Source organism: Penicillium verrucosum (assembly GCF_028828655.1).
Source record: "Penicillium verrucosum strain IBT 35672 chromosome Unknown utg000003l_segment0_segment0, whole genome shotgun sequence".
In the NCBI taxonomy this organism is placed as follows: Eukaryota; Fungi; Ascomycota; class Eurotiomycetes; order Eurotiales; family Aspergillaceae; genus Penicillium; species Penicillium verrucosum.
Window position 1 is genome coordinate 4,446,097 of NW_026643212.1, and position 24,648 is coordinate 4,470,744.

At 50.2% G+C, this 24,648-nt stretch overlaps 11 protein-coding genes across 11 annotated transcripts; 4 read left to right on the forward strand and 7 right to left on the reverse strand.

The window, feature by feature from the left end:
• Positions 1 to 69: 69 nt before the first annotated feature.
• N7516_009242 (Het-C domain-containing protein) lies at positions 70 to 2,915 on the forward strand (the record flags this gene model as incomplete). The annotated part of the gene is made up of 4 exons (XM_057221961.1): positions 70 to 401; positions 466 to 638; positions 695 to 2,597; positions 2,657 to 2,915. 4 exons carry the CDS (start codon positions 70 to 72, stop codon positions 2,913 to 2,915), a joined length of 2,667 nt encoding a protein of 888 aa, XP_057072233.1.
• A 77-nt stretch (positions 2,916 to 2,992) lies between these two features.
• Positions 2,993 to 5,038, reverse strand: N7516_009243 (FAD-binding oxidoreductase; the record flags this gene model as incomplete). The annotated part of the gene is made up of 4 exons (XM_057221962.1): positions 2,993 to 3,085; positions 3,196 to 3,371; positions 3,437 to 4,711; positions 4,807 to 5,038. 4 exons carry the CDS (start codon positions 5,036 to 5,038, stop codon positions 2,993 to 2,995), a joined length of 1,776 nt encoding a protein of 591 aa, XP_057072234.1.
• Positions 5,039 to 5,726: 688 nt separating this feature from the next.
• On the forward strand, positions 5,727 to 6,898 carry N7516_009244 (NAD(P)-dependent alcohol dehydrogenase; the record flags this gene model as incomplete). Its single annotated transcript, XM_057221963.1, has 3 exons — positions 5,727 to 5,741; positions 5,792 to 5,914; positions 5,972 to 6,898. The coding sequence occupies 3 exons, from the start codon at positions 5,727 to 5,729 to the stop codon at positions 6,896 to 6,898; spliced, it is 1,065 nt and encodes a 354-aa protein (XP_057072235.1).
• Positions 6,899 to 7,148: 250 nt separating this feature from the next.
• N7516_009245 (putative Ras family GTPase (Rab4b)) lies at positions 7,149 to 8,392 on the reverse strand (the record flags this gene model as incomplete). The annotated part of the gene is made up of 4 exons (XM_057221964.1): positions 7,149 to 7,996; positions 8,082 to 8,116; positions 8,213 to 8,277; positions 8,336 to 8,392. The coding sequence occupies 4 exons, from the start codon at positions 8,390 to 8,392 to the stop codon at positions 7,149 to 7,151; spliced, it is 1,005 nt and encodes a 334-aa protein (XP_057072236.1).
• Positions 8,393 to 9,372: 980 nt separating this feature from the next.
• On the forward strand, positions 9,373 to 10,227 carry N7516_009246 (uncharacterized protein; the record flags this gene model as incomplete). Its single annotated transcript, XM_057221965.1, has 1 exon — positions 9,373 to 10,227. One exon carries the CDS (start codon positions 9,373 to 9,375, stop codon positions 10,225 to 10,227), a length of 855 nt encoding a protein of 284 aa, XP_057072237.1.
• Positions 10,228 to 11,208: 981 nt separating this feature from the next.
• Positions 11,209 to 11,862, reverse strand: N7516_009247 (uncharacterized protein; the record flags this gene model as incomplete). The annotated part of the gene is made up of 1 exon (XM_057221966.1): positions 11,209 to 11,862. One exon carries the CDS (start codon positions 11,860 to 11,862, stop codon positions 11,209 to 11,211), a length of 654 nt encoding a protein of 217 aa, XP_057072238.1.
• Positions 11,863 to 12,428: 566 nt separating this feature from the next.
• Positions 12,429 to 12,830, forward strand: N7516_009248 (putative extracellular serine-rich protein; the record flags this gene model as incomplete). The annotated part of the gene is made up of 1 exon (XM_057221967.1): positions 12,429 to 12,830. The coding sequence occupies one exon, from the start codon at positions 12,429 to 12,431 to the stop codon at positions 12,828 to 12,830; it is 402 nt and encodes a 133-aa protein (XP_057072239.1).
• Positions 12,831 to 13,556: 726 nt separating this feature from the next.
• Positions 13,557 to 15,280, reverse strand: N7516_009249 (putative mRNA processing protein (Mss51); the record flags this gene model as incomplete). Its single annotated transcript, XM_057221968.1, has 4 exons — positions 13,557 to 13,614; positions 13,667 to 14,246; positions 14,272 to 14,325; positions 14,413 to 15,280. 4 exons carry the CDS (start codon positions 15,278 to 15,280, stop codon positions 13,584 to 13,586), a joined length of 1,533 nt encoding a protein of 510 aa, XP_057072240.1. The 3' UTR covers positions 13,557 to 13,583.
• A 291-nt stretch (positions 15,281 to 15,571) lies between these two features.
• N7516_009250 (OSBP family protein) lies at positions 15,572 to 19,727 on the reverse strand (the record flags this gene model as incomplete). The annotated part of the gene is made up of 6 exons (XM_057221969.1): positions 15,572 to 16,056; positions 16,109 to 16,343; positions 16,418 to 16,771; positions 16,826 to 18,207; positions 18,280 to 19,493; positions 19,708 to 19,727. 6 exons carry the CDS (start codon positions 19,725 to 19,727, stop codon positions 15,572 to 15,574), a joined length of 3,690 nt encoding a protein of 1,229 aa, XP_057072241.1.
• Positions 19,728 to 20,072: 345 nt separating this feature from the next.
• Positions 20,073 to 21,254, reverse strand: N7516_009251 (ATP synthase complex assembly protein ATP12; the record flags this gene model as incomplete). Its single annotated transcript, XM_057221970.1, has 2 exons — positions 20,073 to 20,866; positions 20,960 to 21,254. The coding sequence occupies 2 exons, from the start codon at positions 21,252 to 21,254 to the stop codon at positions 20,073 to 20,075; spliced, it is 1,089 nt and encodes a 362-aa protein (XP_057072242.1).
• A 1,116-nt stretch (positions 21,255 to 22,370) lies between these two features.
• Positions 22,371 to 24,249, reverse strand: N7516_009252 (glycosyltransferase family 2 protein; the record flags this gene model as incomplete). Its single annotated transcript, XM_057221971.1, has 4 exons — positions 22,371 to 22,484; positions 22,765 to 23,056; positions 23,272 to 24,141; positions 24,212 to 24,249. The coding sequence occupies 4 exons, from the start codon at positions 24,247 to 24,249 to the stop codon at positions 22,371 to 22,373; spliced, it is 1,314 nt and encodes a 437-aa protein (XP_057072243.1).
• Between the last annotated feature and the right edge of the window lie 399 nt (positions 24,250 to 24,648).

Sequence of the window (24,648 nt, forward strand, 5' to 3'; positions counted from 1 at the left end):
CTTTTTTTCTTCCCTTCTTCTTTCTTGCACATACAATATCGTCCCCCGATCATTGTACTATTCTCAACCATGGGTCTGTCTCTGCAGAACCTGGGGTTGTCCCTGTTGATTCTGGTTGCTTTCTCCGGTCAGGCATATGCATTTGGCGCTGGTAACATCGCTTCCCTTTCCCGCCTCGAAGGTCAAAACTGGCGTCATGGAGACATCGAGGATGCCCTTTTGGCTCTCTATATGGCAAGAGTCGCCGGTGGTAAGAAATTCGGCAAGCTGGACGTGCAGCGCGTCTACTTCGGTAATTGGTTACGCGATTACAGCCAAGCAGTCGATGTGGGCACCGTCAAATATGTTAGTGCCGAAGCTATCCGTATCCTGCTCTGGGTGCTAGGCTTCATGAGCTTTGGGTGAGTAGTAAATGTGGATATTGAACATCGAGGTGATTTGACATTTCGCTGAGACCTGTAAAAGATACGGAACCAAGGAGTTTGAGGTCACGACGGAACGCCTGGGATGTTATCAACCTACGGAACATATCGATAACCCCCTGGGGTACGCCACGGGGGAGGATGCGCGTGACTATGATCGTCGACTGCGTGGCCCCGTTGACGAAGAGCGGGAGCTTTCAGTGGACCCCCGCACCGGTATGGAGTCTGATCCTACGGTGGTCGATATTAGACTAACCCAACCGGAAACACAGGCTTGAAACATTACATCGCAACGGAGGATGTAGGTATCAACACCTCGGCTGCGTTGATTCGCCGTGTGCTCGGTCGCTCAATTCAGATGGGTCGTCGTTATGGTCAATCCAGGAACAAGGACGACCTATATGAAGCTCTACGATTATTGGGCACTGGATTGCACTGCCTGGAAGATTACGCTGCCCACTCTAACTACACTGAGCTCAGTTTGATTGAACTGGGAGAGACAGAGGTATTCCCTCACGTCGGACGTGACACTAAACTACAGGTTAACGGTGTCGATGACGAAGTCTATCCAATCGTGACTGGTACATTTGGCGGAGTTGATTTCTTCCATTCCGTACTGGGAGAGTTGTCCGATAAAACAATGCAGTCTGAAATTGAATCCTTGGAGACTGTTGTCGCCCAATCGGAGAACCAGGATTCCTCCGAGAGTTTCTTGCAGACTCTCCTAAGCAAGATTCCCGATGGTCTGCTTGGTGACAGCAGCGACCAGACTGGCCAGATGGATGACTTCAAGTCAAAGGCAGATGATGCCAAGCATGACGGCGAAAACATCAATCCGCGTGAACCTGAAGAGTGGACACTCCACCTAGACAATGTTCAGAAGCAGATCTACCCGGTCCTTGAGTGGCACGACAACCTGTTGAAACGAATCAACGAGGCCATCGAAAAGATCCCAGTCTTGCCCGAGCTGATCGAGCAAATTCAGGATCAAATCACCATTTTTGTCTTCTCTATTTTGGCTCCTTATGTTCTTCCCATTATCAAGCAGGTTAAGTCCGAGCTTGAAACTGGTTCATCCGAAGTGATCCAAAGCAGCCGGGAGCAACAACACATTGTGTTCAACGATGATGACTGCTCAAACCCGACCCACTCAATGCTCTCAAAAGACCATTTCTCAAACATTTTGAATGAGCCCGCTGGTCGTATTGCGTCAGCTGTTGTCAAATGGTCGGTTCCTCAGCTTATGTCATGCTGGGACGATGAGAATGCCGATATCGACCGGACACTCGACAGAATCATCTCGGGTGTTTTCCATCACCCCGCTCTTCGTGAATCTGGACGTGACGGAGCTGTCGATATGCGTCAAATCATGTTCTCCACGGTCGAGAAGTGGTGGAGCGAGAAGGATGATGAGGAGCGGGACATCCTCCGCGAGCAGCTGAGCCGCGACGGTGTCCTTGAAGGCAGGAACCATAAAGATGGCGTGCAAGATTGCGGGCACGGATGTGGCAAGCCGCTTGCTCTTCCCAAGTCTCACGGCAGCTCTGGTGAAGATCAAGGGTCCGGTGGCTCCGGTGGCTCCGGTGGCTCCGGTGGCTCCGGTGTCCCTGGTATTGAGAACCTAGCCTCCGAAGCTGTAGGAGGAGGCGCATTTGGCGGTATACTCGGTGGACTCGTAGGAGGCATGGGCTCTATGCTTCTCAACAACAGCAGTTCGAAGCCTGACAGGGAGAGCCCAGAGCCTCAGAACTATGACAGTGGGAGTTCTTACCAGAATCGACCCCAACATGAGAGCCACGAGCAATATGGAGGGAACTCGTTCAGTCAAATGCAGCCCACTCACCAGAGTGGATATGGACAGCCAAGTGAACCAAGCTACGGAGGCTACGGTCAGCCCCCGGTTCATCACGAAGAATACCGTCCTCGTCCCGACGGATACGAATATCAAAGTGAAACTGTCTATCCACAGCCACCTGCGCGCCACGATGGGTACTCTAGCTACGCACCTCCAGCGGAGAACTTCCGCCGCGAGGAACACTACCAATACCAGTCGGAAAGCCAGGGTTACTATCAGGAGCAGACACGGGAGACCTACCAAAGTGGCCAATCCGAATACCAGCGTACAGAGGCACACTATGGACACGGAGGCCCTCCTCCCCGTGAGGAATATGGACAGTAAGTTAACTTTGATTATTTGTTATTGGCTAGTCTCTTATATTGACCACAATATACAGGGGGTCCTCTGGATATGGTAGACCGCAGCCTGGCTACAATGAATTTGAGAATTCTGGCTATAGGTCCCAGGAAGGATACGGTCAGCGAGAGGGCGGCGATGGATACCGCGCCGAGCGACAATATGAGGGGGAGGAGCGCCCCAGGTACCGTTCGGGCTCTCGCAGTGGGGGTAGCGATGAGGAACGTTCTCACCGACACCACCGACACCACCGACACCACCATCATCACCATGAACGGTCTGGTTCGGATTCGGATTAGGTTACCTCGGCAGTGCCCCGGATATTAGTGTTGGGCTAGTGGAAGATCCTGTCGCAATGGATGAATAGACCAGGCATCTACCATTCCTTGACCTCCCCGGGAGCCGGTTGTTCGGTGCGAACAACCTTGTCGCAGTTAAGCAGGCGGAGTGGATCAAGAGCCAATTTCAGCTAGGAATGCAGATATGAGTATTAGTGGTGTGCTTCATGGGCGTAGAGAAAGGGTATATTTGGATTTGGGGCAGGAAGGGAAATGAATAAGAATCCATGTGAAGGCTTACCCGGCGCATTGTGTCGACTGTAGTTTCACCCAACTCGTGTTCGAGGTAGTCTCGCTTGACGAGACCAACACCGTGCTCTCCGGTGACAGTGCCCTCCATCTCCACAGCACGTTTCACCATGCGGTGCACAACTCCCTCGGCTATAGCCTTCTCACTGTCGCTAAAGAGGATGATCGCTATCACCGTTAGTACATGTCGAATGATCTCTGGGGTATGTCAAATCAAGGCAATAATAGCTTACCGTGGAAGTTGCCATCTCCAACATGACCACAGATTCCGGCTAACAGGCCATTCTTGGTCATATCTTCCTTGGTTGCCTCCATAATATCGGGCAACTTGCTCATCGGGACTGCGACATCGGTCGTCCAGACGTGGTCACCCGGGTTCTTTTTCATCGCCATGACACTCCACAGCGCCTGTTTGCGAGCACTCCAGAGTTCTGCCATTTCAGCCTTGCCGCGGGCAAACTCGAAGGTATTTCCCGAATATTTAGACACAATCTTTTGCACCATCCCAATCTGCTCCTTAACCGCATTTGGGGTGCCAGTGAACTTGAAGAATAGGGTGGGAGACTCCTTCCACTGGCGGCTGGTAGTCTTGCTGGCATTGATGCACTTCATCTGGGTATCATCCAGAATCTCAACACCAGCGACAGGGATACCAGCCTCCACCACATTGGTTACACACTCGGCGGCGCTCTGAATACTGCCAAAGCTTGCGACAGCAACATTCTCGCTCTGAGGCTTGACCGTCAACTTCAGGGTCGCCTCCGTTACCAGACCAAGAGTGCCTTCGCTGCCAATAAACAGCCTAGTCAAGTCATAACCAGCGCTAGACTTCCTCGGCCGCTGCCGAGTCTTGATAATGGTGCCATCGGCGAGGACAACAGTCAGCGAGAGCACCCACTCACGCATTGTCCCGTACCGGTAAGCATTAGTTCCTGAGCATCCTGTTCCGACCATACCGCCAATCATCGCACCCGGACCAGGGTCGGGCGGGAAGAAAAGGCCATCCTTGGCAATCTCCTCGTTCAACTCCTCCCATCCAACAGCAGGCTGGACAACAACATCCAAGTCATGCTTGTGGAGCTCCAAGATGCGGTCCATGCGACGGAAATCCACGCATACGCCACCTCTCGTAGATGCAAAATGGCCCTCCAGGCTCGTGCCGCCGGAGTACGGGGTGACTGGGATAACGCGCTGGTGACAGACCTTCATGATATGCGAGACCTCTTCGGTACTTGACGGGTAGAGGATCAAGAAGGGCTTCTCATCCTCTTTCTGCGAATAGGAGGACCAATCGGACCCGGCATGCGATTCCAAGTCGCCACTTGCAGTCGAGACATTTTCCTTGCCCAAAATTTCGACGAAATCTGCCCACGCTGCCTGTAGGTTGGAAGGAGAGACGTTGTGTTTTGGAGCCTCGATATCAGATAGAGGGGTTGTAGACGAGGAGGGTAAAGCCGCGGGCTTGATAGATCCGAGGTAATAAGCACCAGTTGAGAAGAAAACCAAAGCTACAGCATACAGATTTAGTTAGCCAAGGACCATGACCTATCCAGAGGGGAAGAAAAGAAGAAAAAAAAAGCAAGATTATCTCGGCATCGCATACCGAAGACTAGAGCAGCAGAGCGACCTGCGGGGGACTGGGTCTGATATTGGGCGAATTTCTCTTGTTCGGCACGTTCGCGCTTCAGACGTTGTTGGGTGCTTTCGTATAGTTGACTCTTGAATGATTGGTTTTCCTTGGCTTGCTTAGTCGAGGATGTAAAATGGCGCAGGAGGCGGGGTGATGGTCGAGTCCGGAGACTACGCGCCCCTAGAGCGAGGGCATTGAAGACCATTGCGATGTGTAGAAGAAGTGAACCTCCGAAGGCTTTCCAAACAGAGCTATCAGGAGCTCTCAGAGAGACCGAAAGAGAGAGAGGTCAGAGGTGGAGGACGGACCGAGTTCCGGAGTCTTGGCATCTGACCCGATAACTTTTTTTTTCTTTGACAGGCACTATATAGACACTATATAGACATTATATAGACACTATATATTAGTATAGAGTATATAATAAGATAATAAGATATAATAATATGCAATAGTATCTTATATCTTATATATATCTTATATATATCCCACTTATGTACTATATATAAGTCCTATCTAGAATGATACGTCACTTGAAAGTAGTCAGTCACATGCCCTTCTATTATTACTTCTTGTGACTTCACAAAGGAAGATAATCCCGCCAAAAGAAAAACAGAAAAAGAAAGAGTCTCCGGTTAATATCATCGCGGCTAAAAAAGACAGAAAAAGGGCTCCACCTCCAAAGTGGAACTTGTCTTCACCTGCGGGGAGCTCTTCGGTTCAATTCAAACTGGAATTCTCCCGGTTATTTCTTTTCCAAAGTTCTTATAGGTATATATATATATTATATATATATATAAATATATATTCTCCCTTTCTCTACTATCCTCTTCATCCCCCCACCACCACATTTTTGCCAATTTCTCCAGAATTCCAATTGCCCCTCCAAACACATAATGGCCGAAGCTCAGGTAGGACTCGACTCACCGCTGAAAGTGGCACAAGTCTGACAGACATGCAGAACCTTTCATTTGTCCTTCAAGGCATTCATAAGGTCAATTTTGAAGACCGCCCAGTTCCAGAGCTGAAGAGCCCTCACGATGTGATCATCAATGTCAAGTACACCGGTATTTGCGGCAGTGATGTACGTACCATACTCCGGGAAACAGTTATGACCCCAGCTAATCAATCCCCGCTATAGGTGCACTACTGGGAACAGGGCTCGATCGGTTCATTCGTCGTGAAAGACCCCATGGTCCTCGGACACGAGTCAGCAGGCATCATCAGCCAAGTCGGATCAGCCGTCAAGACCCTAAAGGTGGGTGATCGGGTCGCTATGGAGCCCGGCATCTCCTGCCGCCGATGTGAGCCCTGCAAGGCCGGAAAGTACAACCTGTGTGAGGACATGCAGTTCGCCGCAACCCCGCCCTATGACGGCACCCTCGCCAAGTATTATGCTCTTCCCGAGGACTTCTGCTACAAGCTCCCCGAACACATCTCCCTACAGGAGGGAGCACTCATGGAGCCCCTCAGTGTTGCAGTGCACATCGTGCGCCAAGCCAACGTCAGCCCGGGCCAGTCGGTGGTGGTATTCGGTGCCGGCCCCGTGGGCTTGCTGTGCTGCGCCGTGGCGGCTGCATTCGGCGCTTCCAAGGTCATCGCCGTGGATATCCAGCAGCAGCGTCTGGACTTTGCCAAGGACTACGCCACTACGTCGACCTTCATGCCCAGCATGGTTGCGGCCACTGAGAACGCCGAGCGTCTGAGCGAAGAGAATGGGCTTGGCGCTGGCGCCGATGTGGCGATTGATGCTTCGGGCGCTGAGCCTTCCGTGCACACGGGCATCCATGTCCTGCGCAACGGAGGCACATACGTGCAGGGTGGCATGGGCCGCAGCGAGATGCTGTTCCCTATCATGGCGGCTTGCTCCAAGGAGCTGACCATCAAGGGTAGTTTCCGATATGGTAGCGGAGACTACAAGCTTGCCGTTGGGCTGGTTTCATCCGGCAAGGTTGATGTTAAGAAGTTGATTACCGGTACGGTCAAGTTCGAGCAAGCCGAGCAGGCTTTTATTGAGGTCAAGGCTGGCAAGGGCATTAAGACTTTGATTGCCGGTAGTGATGTGTAAATTCCGGTATAGAAGCGAAACACTGGGGATAAATGGGGGCGTTGATGTTATTTTTTTTTTTTTATTATAGCAGATGTTGAACGAGAGATGAATCAAAAGTTGTGATGTGAAATAACTCTGAGCTGTTGGGTAAATACAGTAACATGTAGAAATGATCAAGGTCAACGAGGGGTATCGTGCAGTGTAGTCAAACGAAAAGACCAAATCAAAACGGGAAAAAAGAAACAAATGTATCCAGGATGATACAATACTAACAACACCCTTGATTTGGGCGATTTCCCGAGCCCAAGCGGAAAACATCCTCCCATTCCCTCATCCCGCTCTTCCAGATAGGTGTGCCAGGAGCTTTGCCTTTTCGACGGCTCCTGCGTTGCAGGGGCACGGAGTTATCGTCCAGCGTCGCCCGACTTCTGACACTGGAAGCGTCGCTGCCACCATATAAACCTCCATCCCCGTACTGGATGCCACTCTGCGGGTCATCGGGATCGATCTCACCGAGCTCGATCTTGGTTAAGATGATCCGCGCCAGCCGATTGAAGACTTCCTCCACTCCATCCCCCGTCAGAGCCGAGATCTCCACAGCGACGGGTATATTCGACTTAGCAGCCCAGTGGGATGTCTCCTCGGGGCTAACCTCTCTACCTTCCGAGGCACGAGTAGCCGTCAATCTAGTGCCCGTCCCCATCAAGCTGGTGGAGCGAATCGACCCATTCACATCCCAGGGGATAGACGACTGTCTGCTGGAGGTACTAGACGGGGTCGGAGGTGGGCGGGAGTTATCTTCGAAATCGGACTGGGCGTCGGAGGTCAGGTCAGCTTTATTCCCAGCTAGGATGACGGACAGGTTTGGGGAAGCGAGGGCGCGAGCGTCCATGAGGAAGGTCGGGAGGGAGGCGAAGGAAGCGTAGGAAGCAACATCATATATGAGGATTGCACCTGCTGCGCCGCGATAATACGATCTTGAAACCGATCGAAAGCGTTCTGTGCCTGCAGTATCCCAGAGTTGGAGTTTGATACGTCTCCGGCGTGAACCCGTGCCGAGTTTCACGATGCGCGAGGCAAATTCCACGCCGATGGTCTGGGAGGATAGTACTCTCCCTGGAGAAAAGGTATGTCAGTAAGATAGGGAGAGAGAGAGAGAGAGAGAGTATGTGTGTGAGTGAGGATTGGAGGGTAGTTGTACATTCATCTTTCACGAAGCGGTGTAGTACACAAGACCTGTAATTCAAGGATCCGATGTCAGCAGATGATCTAAGTTTGTATGTAACAATACCTTAGGTACTTAGGGTATTGATATATATAGCTGGTACTCACTTTCCAGCACCACTTGGTCCTAGGAGAATGACTTTGACCAGGTAATCATACATGCTCCCCAGTTCCTATGATTGTATTAGTCTCCTAGACGAGGGGGGGGCAATTAGGGGAAGATTCATATACCTGGTCTGGGAGTGAGGAAGTGGAAGAGGCATTTGAAAGACCTCTTTGACGTGCCATGGACGTAAGGAAATAAGTTATTGGGTGGTGGGTGAATATGAAAGAGAAGGGGTAGCTTTGACTTGGGGGGAAAGCTGTTGGGTGCCCGACCGGTGATCTTGCACTATTAACTTAACTATTACTATCACTAGTTAGTTATTACTATTACTATAACTATATATTATTAAGTATACTATTAATGAAATAGAATGTTTGAATCATGTTATAAAAAGAAATAGGTTAATAGCTAAAGTGCTTTGATACTTTACTTCGTATTCGAATAAGGCGCATTTCTAATATACAACATACCTTTTAGTCTATCACAAAGGAGAGTTTCTCACATTTTGGGGCTTGGAGCAAGGCTCATCCTATGTGGATTACAGGGCATAGATTGACGTAGTATTATATTATATAGATTATATAGTGCTTGGACAATGAGGCTTAGTAGATACCTAACTAGTTAACTAGAGGTAGTTATACCGTATAAAGGCCATCTATAACCATGTGCATAAACAGGGATTTAGAGATCTACAATGTACATATACATAACTATACATAACTAGGTATATACCGAGGTAGGTATGCACAATGGAAGTCTTCTAGAATCAAAAGAAGAAATGAGATCGTGGCAGTGCTTATATACTCCGTTTATACTCCGTACTCCGCTTATAAGAGAGTCAATCCCTTCGTATTCGCTCTTGGGCTAAAAGGGGGGCCCGAGGCTGAGTATTTTGGCTTTGACTTTTTTATGGTCATTTTCATTGTCTGAAATTGCTTAAATCTGAAGGACTTTTTAACACTTTTAACACCTTTAAACACCTTTAAACACCTTTGATGCTCTTTGAGATTCTCCCCGAAATCTCTTAAGGAGTCGGCCATCAGAATTTCGTCATCCCGTTACTTCCCAACTTCCTCGACTTCACTTCCCTTTGATTTCACCCTTTTATATCCCTCCATCCCCCATCCTTCTATTCTTCTGCTACTCCATACTCATACTCACCATGAAGTTCACTTGGACAACGCTCCTTCTACTCTCTACCAGGGTCACGGCCCTGACCATCCCTCAGACAGAGTCTACCGATCTCGTTGAACGAGATGTGATCTCCCTGCACTCCCTGGATGCCACCCAGGACACAGATGTCATAACTCTGGAGAAACGGCGTGGCGGTGGTGGAGGAAGCCGAGGCGGCAGCAGCGGTTCGTCCAGCAGTTCATCCAGCAGCGGAGGAAGCAGTGGAGGCCGCACCGGTTCTTCCGGCTCCTCCGGTTCAAGTGGCAGCAGTGGAGGCAGTCGCAGTGGTTCAAGCAATGTTGGTGGTACAACTCGTGGCGGCTCTGGCACTCGAGCAACCTACGGCGGAGGAAACTACTATGCCGGTGGTGCGAGCACTCCCTACAAGTCTGGCTCCCGGTCCGCTGGAGGAATCGCCCCCTATGTGCTCGGTGGAGCTGCACTGGGCTTCTTCCCGGGTCTTTGGCTGTACGGCGCCTATGCCTACCCCTACAGCCACCACTACAATTACTACAATGACAGGAACCACCGGAATGAGTCGCTCCCCATTGTCTGTGTGTGCCAGGAGTACTCCGAATGTGGCTGCGACAGCAACACTAACCGCACCTACTACGAGTCCCTTTTCAACGGCACCGTGCCTAAGAACTCCAGTCTTGTGCGTGTGGTCGATGTGAACGGCACTCAGACCATCTACATCAACGGCACCTTGGCCAACGGCACCACTGCCGACGACAGAAGCTCGACAAACACCTCCTCGGCATCTGGACCTGTCGCAATGATCCTGCATGCCAGCGGGTACTGGGTGACGGTTGCCGTGGTAGTGGCTGCTGTCTGGGGATTTTAAATGACAAACTATGCTTTTGGTTTTTTGCTGTTTTTCTTTTTGCTTTCTGACTGCTGGGTTATTATGGCTCTACCTGGCTTGTGTTGACGATGAGCCCTAATGCTATGATAAAAGATGATTGATTGGGATGGATGTTTGCTTGTGACTTTGATACCCCCGGTTTGGGAACTTGCCTTGGCCTGTATAACAGTATTGTTTATATCCCATAAAGCGCTTTGCTTCTGATAATGTGAAGGCGATATTGAATTGGACCTGGAACTTGAAACTAGACCTGAAAATGTATAGAAGTTAAGAACAAGTATCTGTTGAGACATGTGGTCCTGGATATTCTTAAGTTGGACTAGTTGTCTCGTCAGAAAGGGTTGAAGTAATTATGAGCTTGAGAAAGATATTTAGTAGAACAGAAAGAAAGATTGCAAAGACTCTGATTTATATAACTAAACTATGTAACTACAACATATACACCGGATTTTAGGCCGCGCGACGTGGCTTTCCCTTTCCGCTTTAGTGCTCACCCCTAGCCGCTTTTTGCTCACTGAGTATCGCCTGATTATTACATAAGCCGGATGAACTCGCTCACTGAGCGTGACCTGAGTACTCCGACTTGCTCACTAAGCACGACCTGATTATTATATAAGCTTAAGGCTTGCTCACTAAGCGTCACCTAGTTAAGCAAAGTTAGAGTACCTAGGTAGCTAAGTTAGTAGCTCACCTTAATAAAATGCACCACGCTAGCTATATCCTAATGTAAGTCGCTCACCTAGCACTCTTAACTGTTGCCCCCTTAACGAAAGGCTGGCGTTATTAATCTAGCGGTCGATCCTAGTTGTTTCGCCTCTAGTTAGGAGGCAAATGCATAGTGGGTAGTCTTCCGCAAAGCCCAACTTTGGGCCCGGTACATATATCACAAAGCAAGCAGGGGAACAATGAGACACGATAGGGGGAATCAATGAGAAACACCACAAACAGCACCGAGAGAGCTTAAGAACGACCAAACATGACCATCCCCGCTAAGTGGAAGCTCTGGTTCATCGCCAGCATCGCCAGCCCCGAGATAACCGCCTCGTCCTCGACCAACTGATCCATCGCCCTATCCAGCACCTCAAAGGTGCCCACCCGCGCGTTAGAGAACGCCTCATTGCGGAACTTGACCAGCACTTTGCTATCCCCCTCACGCACCAGCCGAAAGTTCCCGACCGCATTGTCCCCCGAGTCCGTCTCCCACGTTAGGACGACAGGACCCCCCTCGCCCACTAGCCCGCTCGCTCCGCCCACCGACAGCGCCGGCGAGACGAACGAGTACCGCGTGCTTAGCACCTTCTGGCGCTTGAGCTCGATGTTGCGCTGCTCACGGATGCGCAGTATCACGTCCAGGCTAGTCATCTTAAACTGCGCAGTGCACACACGCGATTCAAAATAGTTCTCTTCGTCCGCGGGGATAGGCCGCATCCCCGTCCTAGTAGCGCCGGTGCCAGCGCCCTCCGTCGGGGGAAGGTGGCCCGCCAGGCGGATCATTTCCATCTGCGGCGTCTGCCGGCTGACCTTGACGTGGTAGAGCGGCTGTTTGGTAGTCGCGTCCAGGAGCGAGAGCCGCTTGTCGGGGGTGTAGTTGATTATGATTGTTTGAGGAGACATGGTGAGAAACTTGAAGGTGGGTAGGGAGAGAAACTTTAGGCACTATACAGTGGTAAGGGTGTTCGGGATATATAGACAGTCGAGTAGATACAATCGTGGAAGACGACACGGTCTCTACCCGCCAATATATCTTCCTCTATGCATCAGGCCCCAATATTCCCAATGCCCGGGCTATCCCTCTCGCGGTTAGGTGACCTATCGCCGATGTAACCCCACCCCTACGACGTCCGGTAGCGGTAGGTAGAATGATATTCCAATGAATAATCCTTTATTGCCTTAATGCCTTAATGCCTTAATGCCTTAATGCCTTACCGCCTTACTGCCTTACTGCCTTACTGCCTTAGTGTCTGTCCCGTCCAGACGCCTTGGCAACTCCCTTTCTCCCTTTTCCCTCTCTTCAACTTGCAACCTTCTCCTGTTATAAACAGTGTCACTCTTTTTGTTCTCCCAGCTATTACATTCTTTTATAAGCTGCATTCACTCTTTTGGCTCGAATTACTCTCTTCTTTGCAATTCGTAATTCTCAATTCGCAATATCATAACAACATTGAACCAAAACATCAACAATGCAGTTCACCAAGGCTCTCCTCTTCCTCTCGGCCCTCGCGCCCGTCGCGTTCGCCGCTGAATCTGCCTCAGCCGACTGTATCACCAAGACCATCACTCTGGTGCCCTCTGGATACACCCCGTCGTCCACTTCAACTCCCACTCCAACCTCAACTTCGACTGAAACTCCCTCGTCGACTTGGACGCCTGTCATCACTAGCACTCCTTCCTTTAGTGCTACCCCTTCTATGAGCCACATTGCTAGCTCCTCCACTCCCCTGATCAGGGCTAGCAGCACCCCCGCCGGTGAGAGTGCCTCGGCTACTCCTTCCGCCCCTGCTACCGCCGGTGCTGTTTCAATCCACCTCCCTGGTTTCATGGCTGCTGGTGCAGTCGCCATCGCTGGTGTTCTCATGATCTAAACTCCATTTTCTGACTCATTTGAACGAGTGAATGTTTGAGTTACCTCCCCGATCTTGATGTCGACTTTTGCTGCATTGCATCCAGTGTATCAACCTTGATACTAGGCTGCTTCGGCCATCTAGAATGGCCTCCACTTGATCCTTCCCATGTTTTCTTTTTTGGGATATTTTCTTCTTTACATATTCTTTCTTCCTGACATACCGTTTCTTTTTAACCTGCTTACTTTCTGGTTACGGTGGTTTTTGACGTGTTTTCCGATGTTTATACCCTTTTCTCTTTCCCTTCGTTACTCCCCTTTTGATCTCACCCAAGCATTTTCTGACCTTAATGCTTCTTCCTTTCTGTCTTGGGTTGACTTTGGATTCTTTTTCTCCACATTGATGCTTGCATCTTTGCTCTTGGATGTCATACTACTGTTACTTGACGAGTGTAAGACTTACGAGCTTTACTTTTTGTACAATTGATATATTTCATTGTGACTACATTTGACCTTCGCTTAATCTGTAATCTTTCAATCATGAACGGAGCGTGTGGTCTTTAGATATATAGTAAAAATTTCTAGCTTCTCGATGATAGCTTAGCTATGGCTTCATCTACGGCGTATGCTTGACAACAAGAACTGGCTGAATCAAGCGCATCGATAATCGTGAATAACTTAGGAGAGGACTGAAACTGTTCTTATCTACTACAATGACTCCAAGAACGGCCACCAAAAAAAAGTATATCGTACAGAAATGTGAACTGGAACTAGCCTACTCCTCTTTGGAGAAAGCAGCTTCGTATCTGTCAAGCAAGTTAGCCAACATCCCTCGACTCAGCAAACGACACCACATACCTCTTGCCTCGGAAGGCCCATAATCCCCAGTTTCCACAAGAAACATCATGAGGATCCTGATCATTCAGATCCCAGCGTAGACTGCGGAAGATATTCTCGCCGGGCTCAAGGAGCACATCGAATTCTCCACGACACTTCTCCCCCACCCAGTTAATATCACGCTCCAGATCCCACTGGGTATACCCAGTACAGATGATAGGAACCTTAGTCTCAAGCAACTGAGGCAGCGTCTCCTCCCACTCATGCGAGCTAGCCGGGTGACCCAGACCAGGATGGAAGAGCATAAAGCAATCCAGGTAAGGATCGAAGGGACCGAAATACTGCGCCTTATTCATAGTGTGGAAGTAGTCTACGTAGGTAGTGATCTTCATCTGGCCACCGAGTCTGTCCTCGACGATGCCGCCGAAGGGGTTCTCAGGTGTGCGCTCGGGAAGCGGATACTCTCCGTCTCGATTCGCCATGCTCTCCGGTCCAATGAAGATGAGGTGCAGCAGGGCGCGGGGATACATGTACTGCAGCTGCAGCCAGACGTCGCGGGGAAGGGACGACTCTGCGCGGGCGCCGAGAATGAAGATTCGTACTGGGGGGCGCCTTCAACCGGAGACCTTTGACGTCGATGCTTTCACCGGCTTTAGGGGGGTGGAGGGAGTAGCGGAGAGCTGGGGATGAATTAGTTTTGTTGTGTGGGAATACTGCTAGCAGTCCTGAGGACTATTATGCTGCATAGAATCAGGACTTTGACTTACCACTCAGACTCTTCAATCCCTCCGGTGTGAGCCGTCCGCCAGAACGAACACCGTACGGGCTAAGCTCGTGCAGGACACTGCCGATTGTCTGGGGATAGGTTAGCATGCGCGTAACCTGACGCATGGAGCGGTCGTCGTTGATAGCCGCGAATTCACGGGTGTAGAGATAAGTGTCCCAGTTGGTCATGTTGATAACGAAGTTATCATCCTGAGGACCGGGGTAATGGAATTCAGGGAAGACGCGGCCGGAGTTCAGGTCGTGGTCGTCTTCATTGATCTGGCGCAGCGTGTCACAGATCTCGAGGTGAGCCTCGAAGTCGTCCATCCAGTGACCCTCGGAGCAGTAGACTGGCACACCGCAGTCGGGACACTCGAAGTGCGAATGGGCCGGGGGCAGGTTTGCATCGTCGGTGGTTTTTCTGGCTTCGGGGTCGTGCGGCGAGACGGCCGCGCGGGTCTGCTGATGGCTTGGGTGCGGGCAGAAGGCATTCTGCTTGATGAACTCGGCGCGTTTGCGGATTGCCGGCGAGGGTGAATTCGAGAAGGAGTGGAACAGGTTGTCGGGTTTCAGGACGGCCCGAGGGTTGACGAAGGAGGACCCGGTTGCCGTGTGAGCTGCCCGCTGGGCGAGAGGCGAAGGCGAGGACTTGGGAGCACAGCAGGACTGGCTGTGTGTGTGCTTATGTTGTTCTGGGGCGCTGCCCAGTGATCGGTTGTTCCGTTGCGAGCCAAAGCTGCGGATGAAAGACGGGGAGATGGGGCTTCTTCTCCGTGCGGTGGCGAGGCTCTGCAGGCGAGCCTGAGGGGCTGAGGCCCGGACCCCTTGACGGAGAACCTGTAGGCACTGGACACAAGTGTATCCTGCCATTGTGATGTCAATTGGTTGTGGAGGGGAACTGATCAGACCACAGGATAGCTCCGGGGGATGTTTTTACGGCAACACGTGACTGAGACCATCTAGTTATCTTCAACTTGGGCTTTTTAGTTTTATTGTTGTCATTTAGGTGAATTTTACCTAAAGATATACCATTTACTATCTGATCTTGCCCAGGTGAGCGGATATCCACAAGAAAGCTACCCAGAATTCATTCGTTTATTTATAACAATTGAGAGTCTTATACAAACCAACCAAGCCAAAAAACAACAATCCAAGCACCCCTCAGAAGATATCCTCGGATCGACTCCAATCCTGCGCATCTCTGGACTCCCAGTATTTTCCATTATGAGCCCAGAATTCCTCTCCAGTAACAGGACACTTGTCACGGGTGAACCATTGCGGCGCGTAGACCTCGCCGTTGGTGTCCCGCTCTCTGCGCTTGGCACGCTGCTTCTCTTCAACACGGTGCTTCTCATCAGCAGCCAAATCATATTCACCATCTTCCATGGCACGCTGATCAGGTCGCCGTCTGGTATCGGTAGGGGGGAGCCACTCCTTCAAGGGCTCGGGGAGAGCATTGAGCGTGATGACGAATGGAGTCAGGTTGAAAGGTATACCAGTAGGACGAGCATGAGCCTGCCAGACCAAAAAGGTCTTGGCAGACTCGGGATCCTGGCCGGAGACAGGTGCCTCAAAGCCGGGGGGTGTGGCGAGCGTAGATCTTATCGTTCCAGCGGCCACCGATGCTCCACTTGGGGGAGCCTTCGCTGTCGACGACCTTTCCTGTCACCTGGTAGGCTGATGAGGCCTTCCAGCCACGGGGCTTGAAGTCAAGGTAGCAAACTTCGCCGGTGGTCCAATTCTTGATTTCCATCAGACCGTAATTGTCCACTGTGGGGTTACCGGTGATGATGCCGATGACCGACGAGGTCACCTTCTTCCATGTATAAAGTTCTTCTCCGCCGGTGGAAGGCCGCAGCTTCAGGAACCATGTGCCCAGCAGGTTGATGTCGAAGGATTTGCCGTAGAACTTGGACTTGAGGGAGGATTCACCCTGAATACGTAGTTTTGGTTAGCCCAGTGGACACATGCGGACAGAGATTGGGTTACGAAATCGGATGCACTTACCCAGTAGTCCCATTTAGGCGACTCGGCCCACGCAGCTCCAATCGGTGGGTGGTGGCTGACTTGTTCCACAAAGAATCGATAACCCTTGTCCGGACGCACATATTCAAAAGTTTCACCCAGAAGGGGGTTGAAAGGCTTTGCGACACGGCCGATGGTCGAGGCATACTCACTTGCGGCGTACGAGGCAACGTATACTAGGCGTTCCATTGAATCAGTCCGACCAGCAGCGATATCAAGGAGGTCAGTATATTCAAGGTCCTCAGCTACTCGCTGAAGCAGTGAAGTTGGTTCGTTGAAGGATACCGGGAGTGTCATCTTCGTCATGTCCTTTCCAATCATAGATTTCAGGATACTCTAACCCGTAGTTAGCATTGCCGAAGAAAGGAAGAAGCAAACACCACCGCTTACCCATAGAGAGATCTTTGGCCGATCATCAGCATCCATCTTAAGTCGCTCTCTAATGGGATCTTCATAACCCTTGAAGGAGGGTGCAATGATAGTACTCTTCACAGCCCGAAGCTCAGCACTTTCATCTTTAGATTGTTCCATATTGTCCTTCTCGGCGTTCAAGTCCTCCACCTCGATTTCACCAGCATCAATAGCATCGAAGAATTCTTCTCCGTCCGACTCTGAACCACAGAGACTGCTGAGCTTGGAGTAGGTCGATGGATTGCGACTGAGTGCGGGTATCGTGGATAGTTGCTGTGCAGGCTGCTCTGCCTCATTTATCGTTTCCGTAACACCATCTTCAGTTTGGCTGGCCAAAAGATTCTGGTTGTCTGTTGCCAGACGGGGCGTCCCACCGGCGATAGAACGGCTGCTGCCTGTCGCGCTCTCCAGGGCTTCCTTCAGAGCCCGCTTGGTCCGCTTCCGCTTCTCTTCAGACTCGCCCATCTTGGATTGCAACTCCTCGTGCTCGCGGGCCACACGGGCCATGCTTTCTTCCCACATCTGACGCATGGCCTCCTCTCTACTAAGACGAGACTGCCAATAAGAGTCTCGGTCCCGTGAGATCTTAAGCAGATTCTGCACTAGACCCTTGAGGCTGCTGACTGCAGCCTCATAGGCACCAAGGGCCTGTTCCAGGGCTGGATCCGCAATGGTCATTTCCGGATTTTTGGATTTCTCGGCCTGTAGCGAGGCAGCCACATTTGCAAGAAGATCCAACTGAAGCTTCGCAGATTGTGCGGTGATATTGAGAGCATCCTTATCAGCGGCCGGCATCTCATTCTCGTGGCTTGAACCATAGTCGATGAATTCTTCATCCTCGCCCTCTGCTTCCGGCGCAGATGTGACATGACTGATTACTCTATTCATGTCGTTTGGAGCAAGGACCTGATCATAAGAACCACCATAAGCGGAGCTATCCTCGTCTCCAGGCGGGATATCTAGGGTGGTACGGGATGCATATGTGCTGAGCCTTGTACCAGTGCTGCTACCACCGCCCAGAGATGGAGGGGCGAGACCCTTTGTGCTGGGCTTGTGAGAAAGGCCAGACTCCGATGGTGTATCCGTAGGGCGTCCTTCTGTCTGATCGATCTTAGCCTGGCGAAGCACCTCTGCATTCTTCGACCGCTGACGCTCCTCCTCCTTGGCCTCATCCTTGGCCCACTGAATAGCATTGTTGAGGGACCAGAACCAGCGTTTTGCCTCCACAACATGGTTGGCCTTAAGGTGATATTTGACCGATGACTTCCCGTGGATTTCAAAGCGCGTCTTGTCCTGCGCATCCATGTTAAGTCTAGCAATCTTCATGTTGATCGCACCGCGACAGGCAGAACCTGCATCATCTATAGAGCACGTTAGCAGGGGTCGATGGTACGAGGAGCGATGACAAGACTGAGAATCACACTTGGACTTACCCTGGTGCTTATAATAACTCAAAACTCCATCCTCCAAAACGAACCAACGCAACTTATACCCGGTTGTGTAATTCGTCCATTTCTTGAGATAGCCTCTCATCTCGCGGGCATCCTTGCCTGCAAGCGGTGCATCGCCAACCGAAACGCGCCCAGCAAGGCCTTGAGCATTACTATTTCCGAGAATAGCCCTTTCCTGAATACCGCGCTGGGCAATAACAGCAGCGGGTGATCTCTTCAAGAGCGCGCGGGTTTTATCATCTTTGGTAACATCCTGCGGCAGCTTCCCTTTCTTATCACGACGGAAAGGATCCGCGCCATGTGTCAGAAGGATTTCAATGAGCTGCGCATCTTTATTTCTAGCGCCCTCATGCAGAAGCGTGCCACCGGAATGGGCTGTCGTCAGGTCGGTAACCAGATCGTAGCTATTCACATCCATGATACCCTCCACTCGAGGTTCCTCAAGCAAAGCTTCCAAGCCCTTATAATCAGAGTTTCCAATCAAAGCCTGGATTTCCTGGTTCTTGCTGTCGATGAAGAGAGACCGCGCAAGCTGAAGTTGCTGGAAGATTTCAGGAGTACGGGCCAAATCGAGAGCTGTCTGACCCCGATAGTTGACAATGGAATCGTTGATAGACGGACGGTTCAGCAATTCGCGAACGAGCGGGGCCCGGCCCAGTTGCGCGGCAATGTGAAGTGGTGTGTTTCCATCCCGATCTCGCGAGTTGATATCGAGGTCCTCCGCGGTGGACAGCACATATTCCACCACCTGGGGCTCGGCGCACTGCAGAGCCAAATGGAGGACGGTCGTGCCGCTAAGAGCACTCACGCCCTGCGGGTCGGTCGTATCCTTAATGGCCTTGGAGATGGCGGTGGTATCGCCGCTGCGCAAGATCTCGAAGAGACGAAAGGTGCGGACGGACTGCTCGAGCGACATGCTACCAGTCTCCATTTGGTTCAAGGAAGGCAAGTCTTCGGCTGTGTCCATATCCTCGGCAGATTCTTGAATGGCTGGTGGCGGACTCAAGTCTTGGCCTTGTTTGGGACGGGTGTGGCGACTGCTGCTGCGGGTGTGTTTCAACGAGCCAGGGCTTGGGGAGGCAGAGGCGATCAAGTTGGTGTCTCCGTTGTCATCGGGGTCTTTGTCTTCGCCCCTGGACTTGTCACGATGGAGGAGGGCAAGTGCTATTGAGCTTCGAGAGCGTTTGTGTTTGTGCCTGGGAAAGCAGAGGCATGTCAGTACAAAGCACGTACACCGTATACACCGTTCACATGTGACTACTTCGAAGGTCACAGGCTCAGGACAGATATACCAAGGTAGTTAAGCCAAGGTATTCCCCGGTGTCTCACAGCTGTCATGATGTAGGATGAACCATGGATCGAGAGTTTCCTAGTGTCAAAACTCCAAACTTTGAAAAAGCAAAGACTTACCCTTCAGGTTTATCAGACATCCTTGCACACTGGACTATATCCGTGTTGTCTGAGGTTGAGGACTATTGGAATGAAATTCGGGGGGGGATGTTTCTCGGGCCCTTGTTTGGGGGGCAAGTGATGTTGATCTCCGCCTTGGCATAAGAGGGTGGTACACTTACAAAGTACTAGTTAGGTAGGAACCTCTCGAGTCATTTTTCTTATTATGTCGATGTTATAATGTTACAATATGGTGAGCCGAGAATGGTAGTATTCATTGTACACGTATTTATACAAAGCAAGCCCATATCGGCTATATAGGCCATAGATCATCTAGACCATCTATATCTATCATACAGTATACCCAATATACAGGCGCTTGTAGCTTATCGAGTCTCCCCGCTAACCAAGATCACAACACTACCCAATTGTCGCTTCAAGTCTTCCTTGCCAACATCATGAGTATCCTCTACCTCGCCCCACATATCAGTCTGCCAGGTCACCTCCAGACTCGACGCCTCAGCCGCCTCCTCAATACCGAACTTCCTCGTCTCGGGTCGCTGAACGTGGCGGAAGTTCTCACTCCATTCCACCACTAGGCGGACCGCGATGAGAAGACTCTTGGAAGCAAGGATTGCTCGCTCAAGACCAGCCAGGTCATATGCAGACAGTTCCGAAACCCAGGTACAGATACTGTCTTTCGTACCCTTCGGCTGGGAGAGAGGGATGATGCTGTTGGCGTCGAGGATAGGGATGATTTCAAGGCCAGGCCAGACCTTGGTGGATAAAAAGCTCATGACGTTCCCTGCGATTCTCGTTTGAATCTGGCGAAGAGACTCGATGGGCTTTCCGTCGTCCGTTGTCCGTTCCAACACGTGCCTTTGTCGCTCGGGCTCCCAGCAGAGTAGAGTATCGGTATCTAGGTAACGCATGGCAGTTGTGATAATCTGTTTTCTGGTGATGCTGTTGCCCTCGGCATCTTCGCGGGCGATATCGGTGGCGCGGGCTGCGAGGGAGGTCATGGGGATAAGGTGGCTTTTGAGGGCCTGCTGGGCGGAAGTCATCACATCCCACTCCAGTGCAATAGCGTGGGCGAGGTGAGGTTTTGTGGAAGGAATAGATAGGACTTCTTTCGCCGGGGTTCTGACGGGTCGCTTATCAAGCAGGACTTGATATTCGTCTGGAGAAGTGAATATGTTAGCTGGTGAGGTATGGAGAATTATTACCGGACGAGATCAATGAGAAAGACAGCCAATGCTCATTCCGCTCATACCTGACTTTCCATGCACATGGACATCCTTCCAAAACCGCTTCTTCAGCGCCGCAGTGAGGTTGTATCGGGATGTTTCACCCTCGGAGGCTGGGAGCTCTGCATCGCTCGATTGTGAAATGTCCTTGAACTCTGATGACGGGGTAGCCGGGGCTTTAGGAGGAGGGCCGTGTGCAGTGACTGGGTGTGCCACAGCTGATCTGAAGGGAGACGAGTGGATGCGCCGGCATAACGAGACGGGGTGACGGGCAACGGCGGATAGCCGCGAGGGAAGCACAGCGCGAGCAAAAGCGACCATTTCTTAAACGAGGGCCCCTTGGCAATTGATTATATTAGAGAAAGAAAGGGTTGAAGGATGATTATTGGTTCCTGGATCCAAAGGAGTTGGGAACTCGAACATTTTGGCCCGGGAAGTCTTGGCTCGCCACACGCGCCACATCTTAATCCCAAAGGGGATCTGTACATTAGTTATTAAGTAGGTATCATTGGAAGTACAATCTACATAAACTAACTAGTCAGATCAGCTCACTTTGACACTATTTTCTTACCACATCCACACCTCTTTGGACTGGTTCTAGACCAAATCATTCTGCATGGCTCATCTGCATGGCATCAGAATTGGAAACTATGACATGCCTCCCTCCAAGGTAGCTTTACAAGGTAGGACTCTCTATTCTCTACAGATCCCTGGCCATATGATATGCGTATATTCCAATCAATTAGAAATTATTTGCATTTTGGGAAAGCAATTCGAAGAAAGAAAAAAAAAAAAAAAAAAAAAAAAAAAAAAAAACCTAAAAATTCAGAATACCACCTTGCATCTAAAAAAAAGGACAAAAAACAGATCTCGCAGCAAAAAGCTCAGGGGAATCAAAGCTGAACAGCAAAATGAGACGCAAAGAGTCAAGCATAGAACAACTGCAAAACAACCTCCGCCCATGCTTTTGTAATTTACAAGAAGAGAAGGGGAAAAAGCCTCGATGATATCGAGACCACCATTTTGTTTTTGATAACCAGGCAATGTGCAGAGAAAAGAAAAACAATGGGCAGAAAGTAAAGATGCCAACAATGAAGTGATATCACTGATATCACTAGTCTCACTTATTGGTTAGGGGGCTGATGTTGGAGAGGGAGAGAGCATTGCCAGTTCGAAGCTCGTATCACACTCTCGGTAACTTGGCGACACAGGTCGAATAGATTGGGTAAAAGGTTTTGGGGAGGTGCGGGGGAAGGATAAAAATCAGGGCAGATCTAGAATCAAAGCAGAGAGCATATGGGTGTCGTCACGGCGTTTCGTCATGATATAAAGGGCCAAGTCAATGGGCTAGAAGTTCTCCCCTGTTCCCAGTACAACCCCATGAGAGATGGGGAAAGAGAACAGGAAATTGTTCTTTTGGTAAAAGAATTGAAGAACTCATTTGATGAGATATTGCGGATAATACGGTTGCTTCATTCGATCGGCATCCGTCCGCTTCTTCATACGCTCGGCGTCATAATCATCGGCACCATCACGGCTACCCCATGTTGTCTGTTAAAAAAAAAAAAAAAAAAACTCAAAGTCAGTCCAGCTCTGGATGTCAAAAATATGGGAATCAAATGAGAAAGGCAGATGCGCGATCTCCGGGGAAATAGGTAAAGGGAGCAAGCGAGATGATCAAAGCGCTATGATGCTGAGTTGTCATAGGAGGAGGGTTGCGCTTGGATAACATTCGTATGCAGATAAGGGGGAAAATAAAACAAAAACAAGAAATGGGTGAAAAACAAAAGATGAGAGATGAAAAAGGAGAATTAAAAAGAATTAAACATACCACATTCAATGTCATTACGGCATACATCTTGATGGCACCGTGTAAATAACCGAAGATGACGGAGACTGGTAATAAGAACACATCGACAGGATAGCGAAGATAATGACCCAACAGCTTAATCCACTTGCTAGTGAAGATCCAGAGGTAGAGCATAGTCATAGATTGATCGTGAAATGACTCTCCCCAGGATCCAGTCGCCTTGTGGCACAACCAAACAAGTAAAATGTCGCCTAAAAAGGCAGGCGGCGATAAAGTGGTCAGGTGAACGGCATAGGCACTCCAGGGCTGACGACTATTAGAAAAATGTTAGCTCCTGTTCTGCATCAAGTGATTTTTTTTTTGTTTCTTTGTTTTCTTTGTTTCTCCAAGGTCACACCATGACTTCACCTTTAAACTCGGAGAAAGTTTCTTTTTAACCCGATCAAAGAGAAGGGGAGACGAAGGAGAAGGAAAAGAGAAGAAAAGAGAAGGTAAGACATCTCAAGGGAAAAAAAAAGTTGCACTCACTGCCAAATGTGCTTCTCGTGAAACATCGACGTCAGATTGCTCCGCCAATTACTTCGGGACCAGCGGGCGCATTGCTTCAAGAAACGAGGGTTGTCCTCCAGAGTTGTCAACACCTCGGCCTCCGGGTGGTACTGCATATAAGTTTCCCATCCGTGCGAGACCATCCAACGGGTGATAAAGTTATCATCGTCGGCGTTGAGTTGGTACTTGCCCCACCACCACTCCTCATTGGTGAAAGCGTAGGTGAATGCCTCATTTTGCAGAATTCGCGTCCGATACGCAACTGTCCGCCCCGACATGCAGGGAAGTCCACCGTCTACATGAGTAGTCGCGCCGCAGTCGAAGTTGCGTCGTTCCAGGTACAGGGCACCCAAGAAGCCCCAGACGCGCTGTGAGAGGCTCGGCGCAATGGCCCGGCGCAATCGCTGGCAGGTCACCACACCACCATATTTCTCATCCTTTTCGAAGGGAGCTAGAATCCAAGGGAGCAAGGTACGTGGCCAACTCACGTCGTCATCGGCGAGAAGGGTAATAGCGGTTCGGACCTCGGGAATGGCTTCGGTCATTTGACGACGCTTGTTGGGATGCTTGACTGTGAACAAACGGATGCGCGATTTCGATGCTGGCATGGCACTCAGCATGCGCTCAGCCTTGGTGCGATTGGCCTCAATTGTCACCAAGAGCAATTCGAAGGGTTGATTGTCGAGAATTGTCCGGATTGTCTCCACCAGCTCATCGCCACAGCCCTCCAACGATGGAATGATCACCGTCACATCTTGCGATGTCAGTTTGGGATTCTCCGGTGGTGGGATTGGCTTGAATGACCAAAAGGAGAATAAGTTGAACACGAGTCGGGTATAACGATAGAGACTGGTTTTTTTCCTTGTTAGCTATGTTATATGTTGTAGTGGTCGGATTGAGCTCCCAGGTATGTACTCACAAGAGTGTGACGAATGCTCGCATAAATGGGAATGCCATGGTGTGAAACTCGACCGTCCCCACGTAACCCTAACTATGATTCTTTGGGCTCTTTTAGAGATGTGGAGGTATACAGCATTCAATGTGCTATTAGCTATTAACCAAGTCGGGTGGTCAATTGCCTCTGTAGGCCTAGTCAATCCAAGTCTTTAACGAATGTCAAGGAAACAATGCTTCCTTCAATTCCAAAGGAGAATAGAGGAGAAAAGGAGAAAAAAAGAAGATGAGTACTTGGATTGAGGGAGGGAGAGATTAAAGTAGGAAGAAAGGCAGCACATGCGAACTAAACAAAATAAATAGGATAATCTCGAATATAATATTTTTAATTATTTTTAATATAAAATGATTTTTAAATGATAGATATTTATTTTTTTATTTAAAAAAAAAGTCCATAATAGT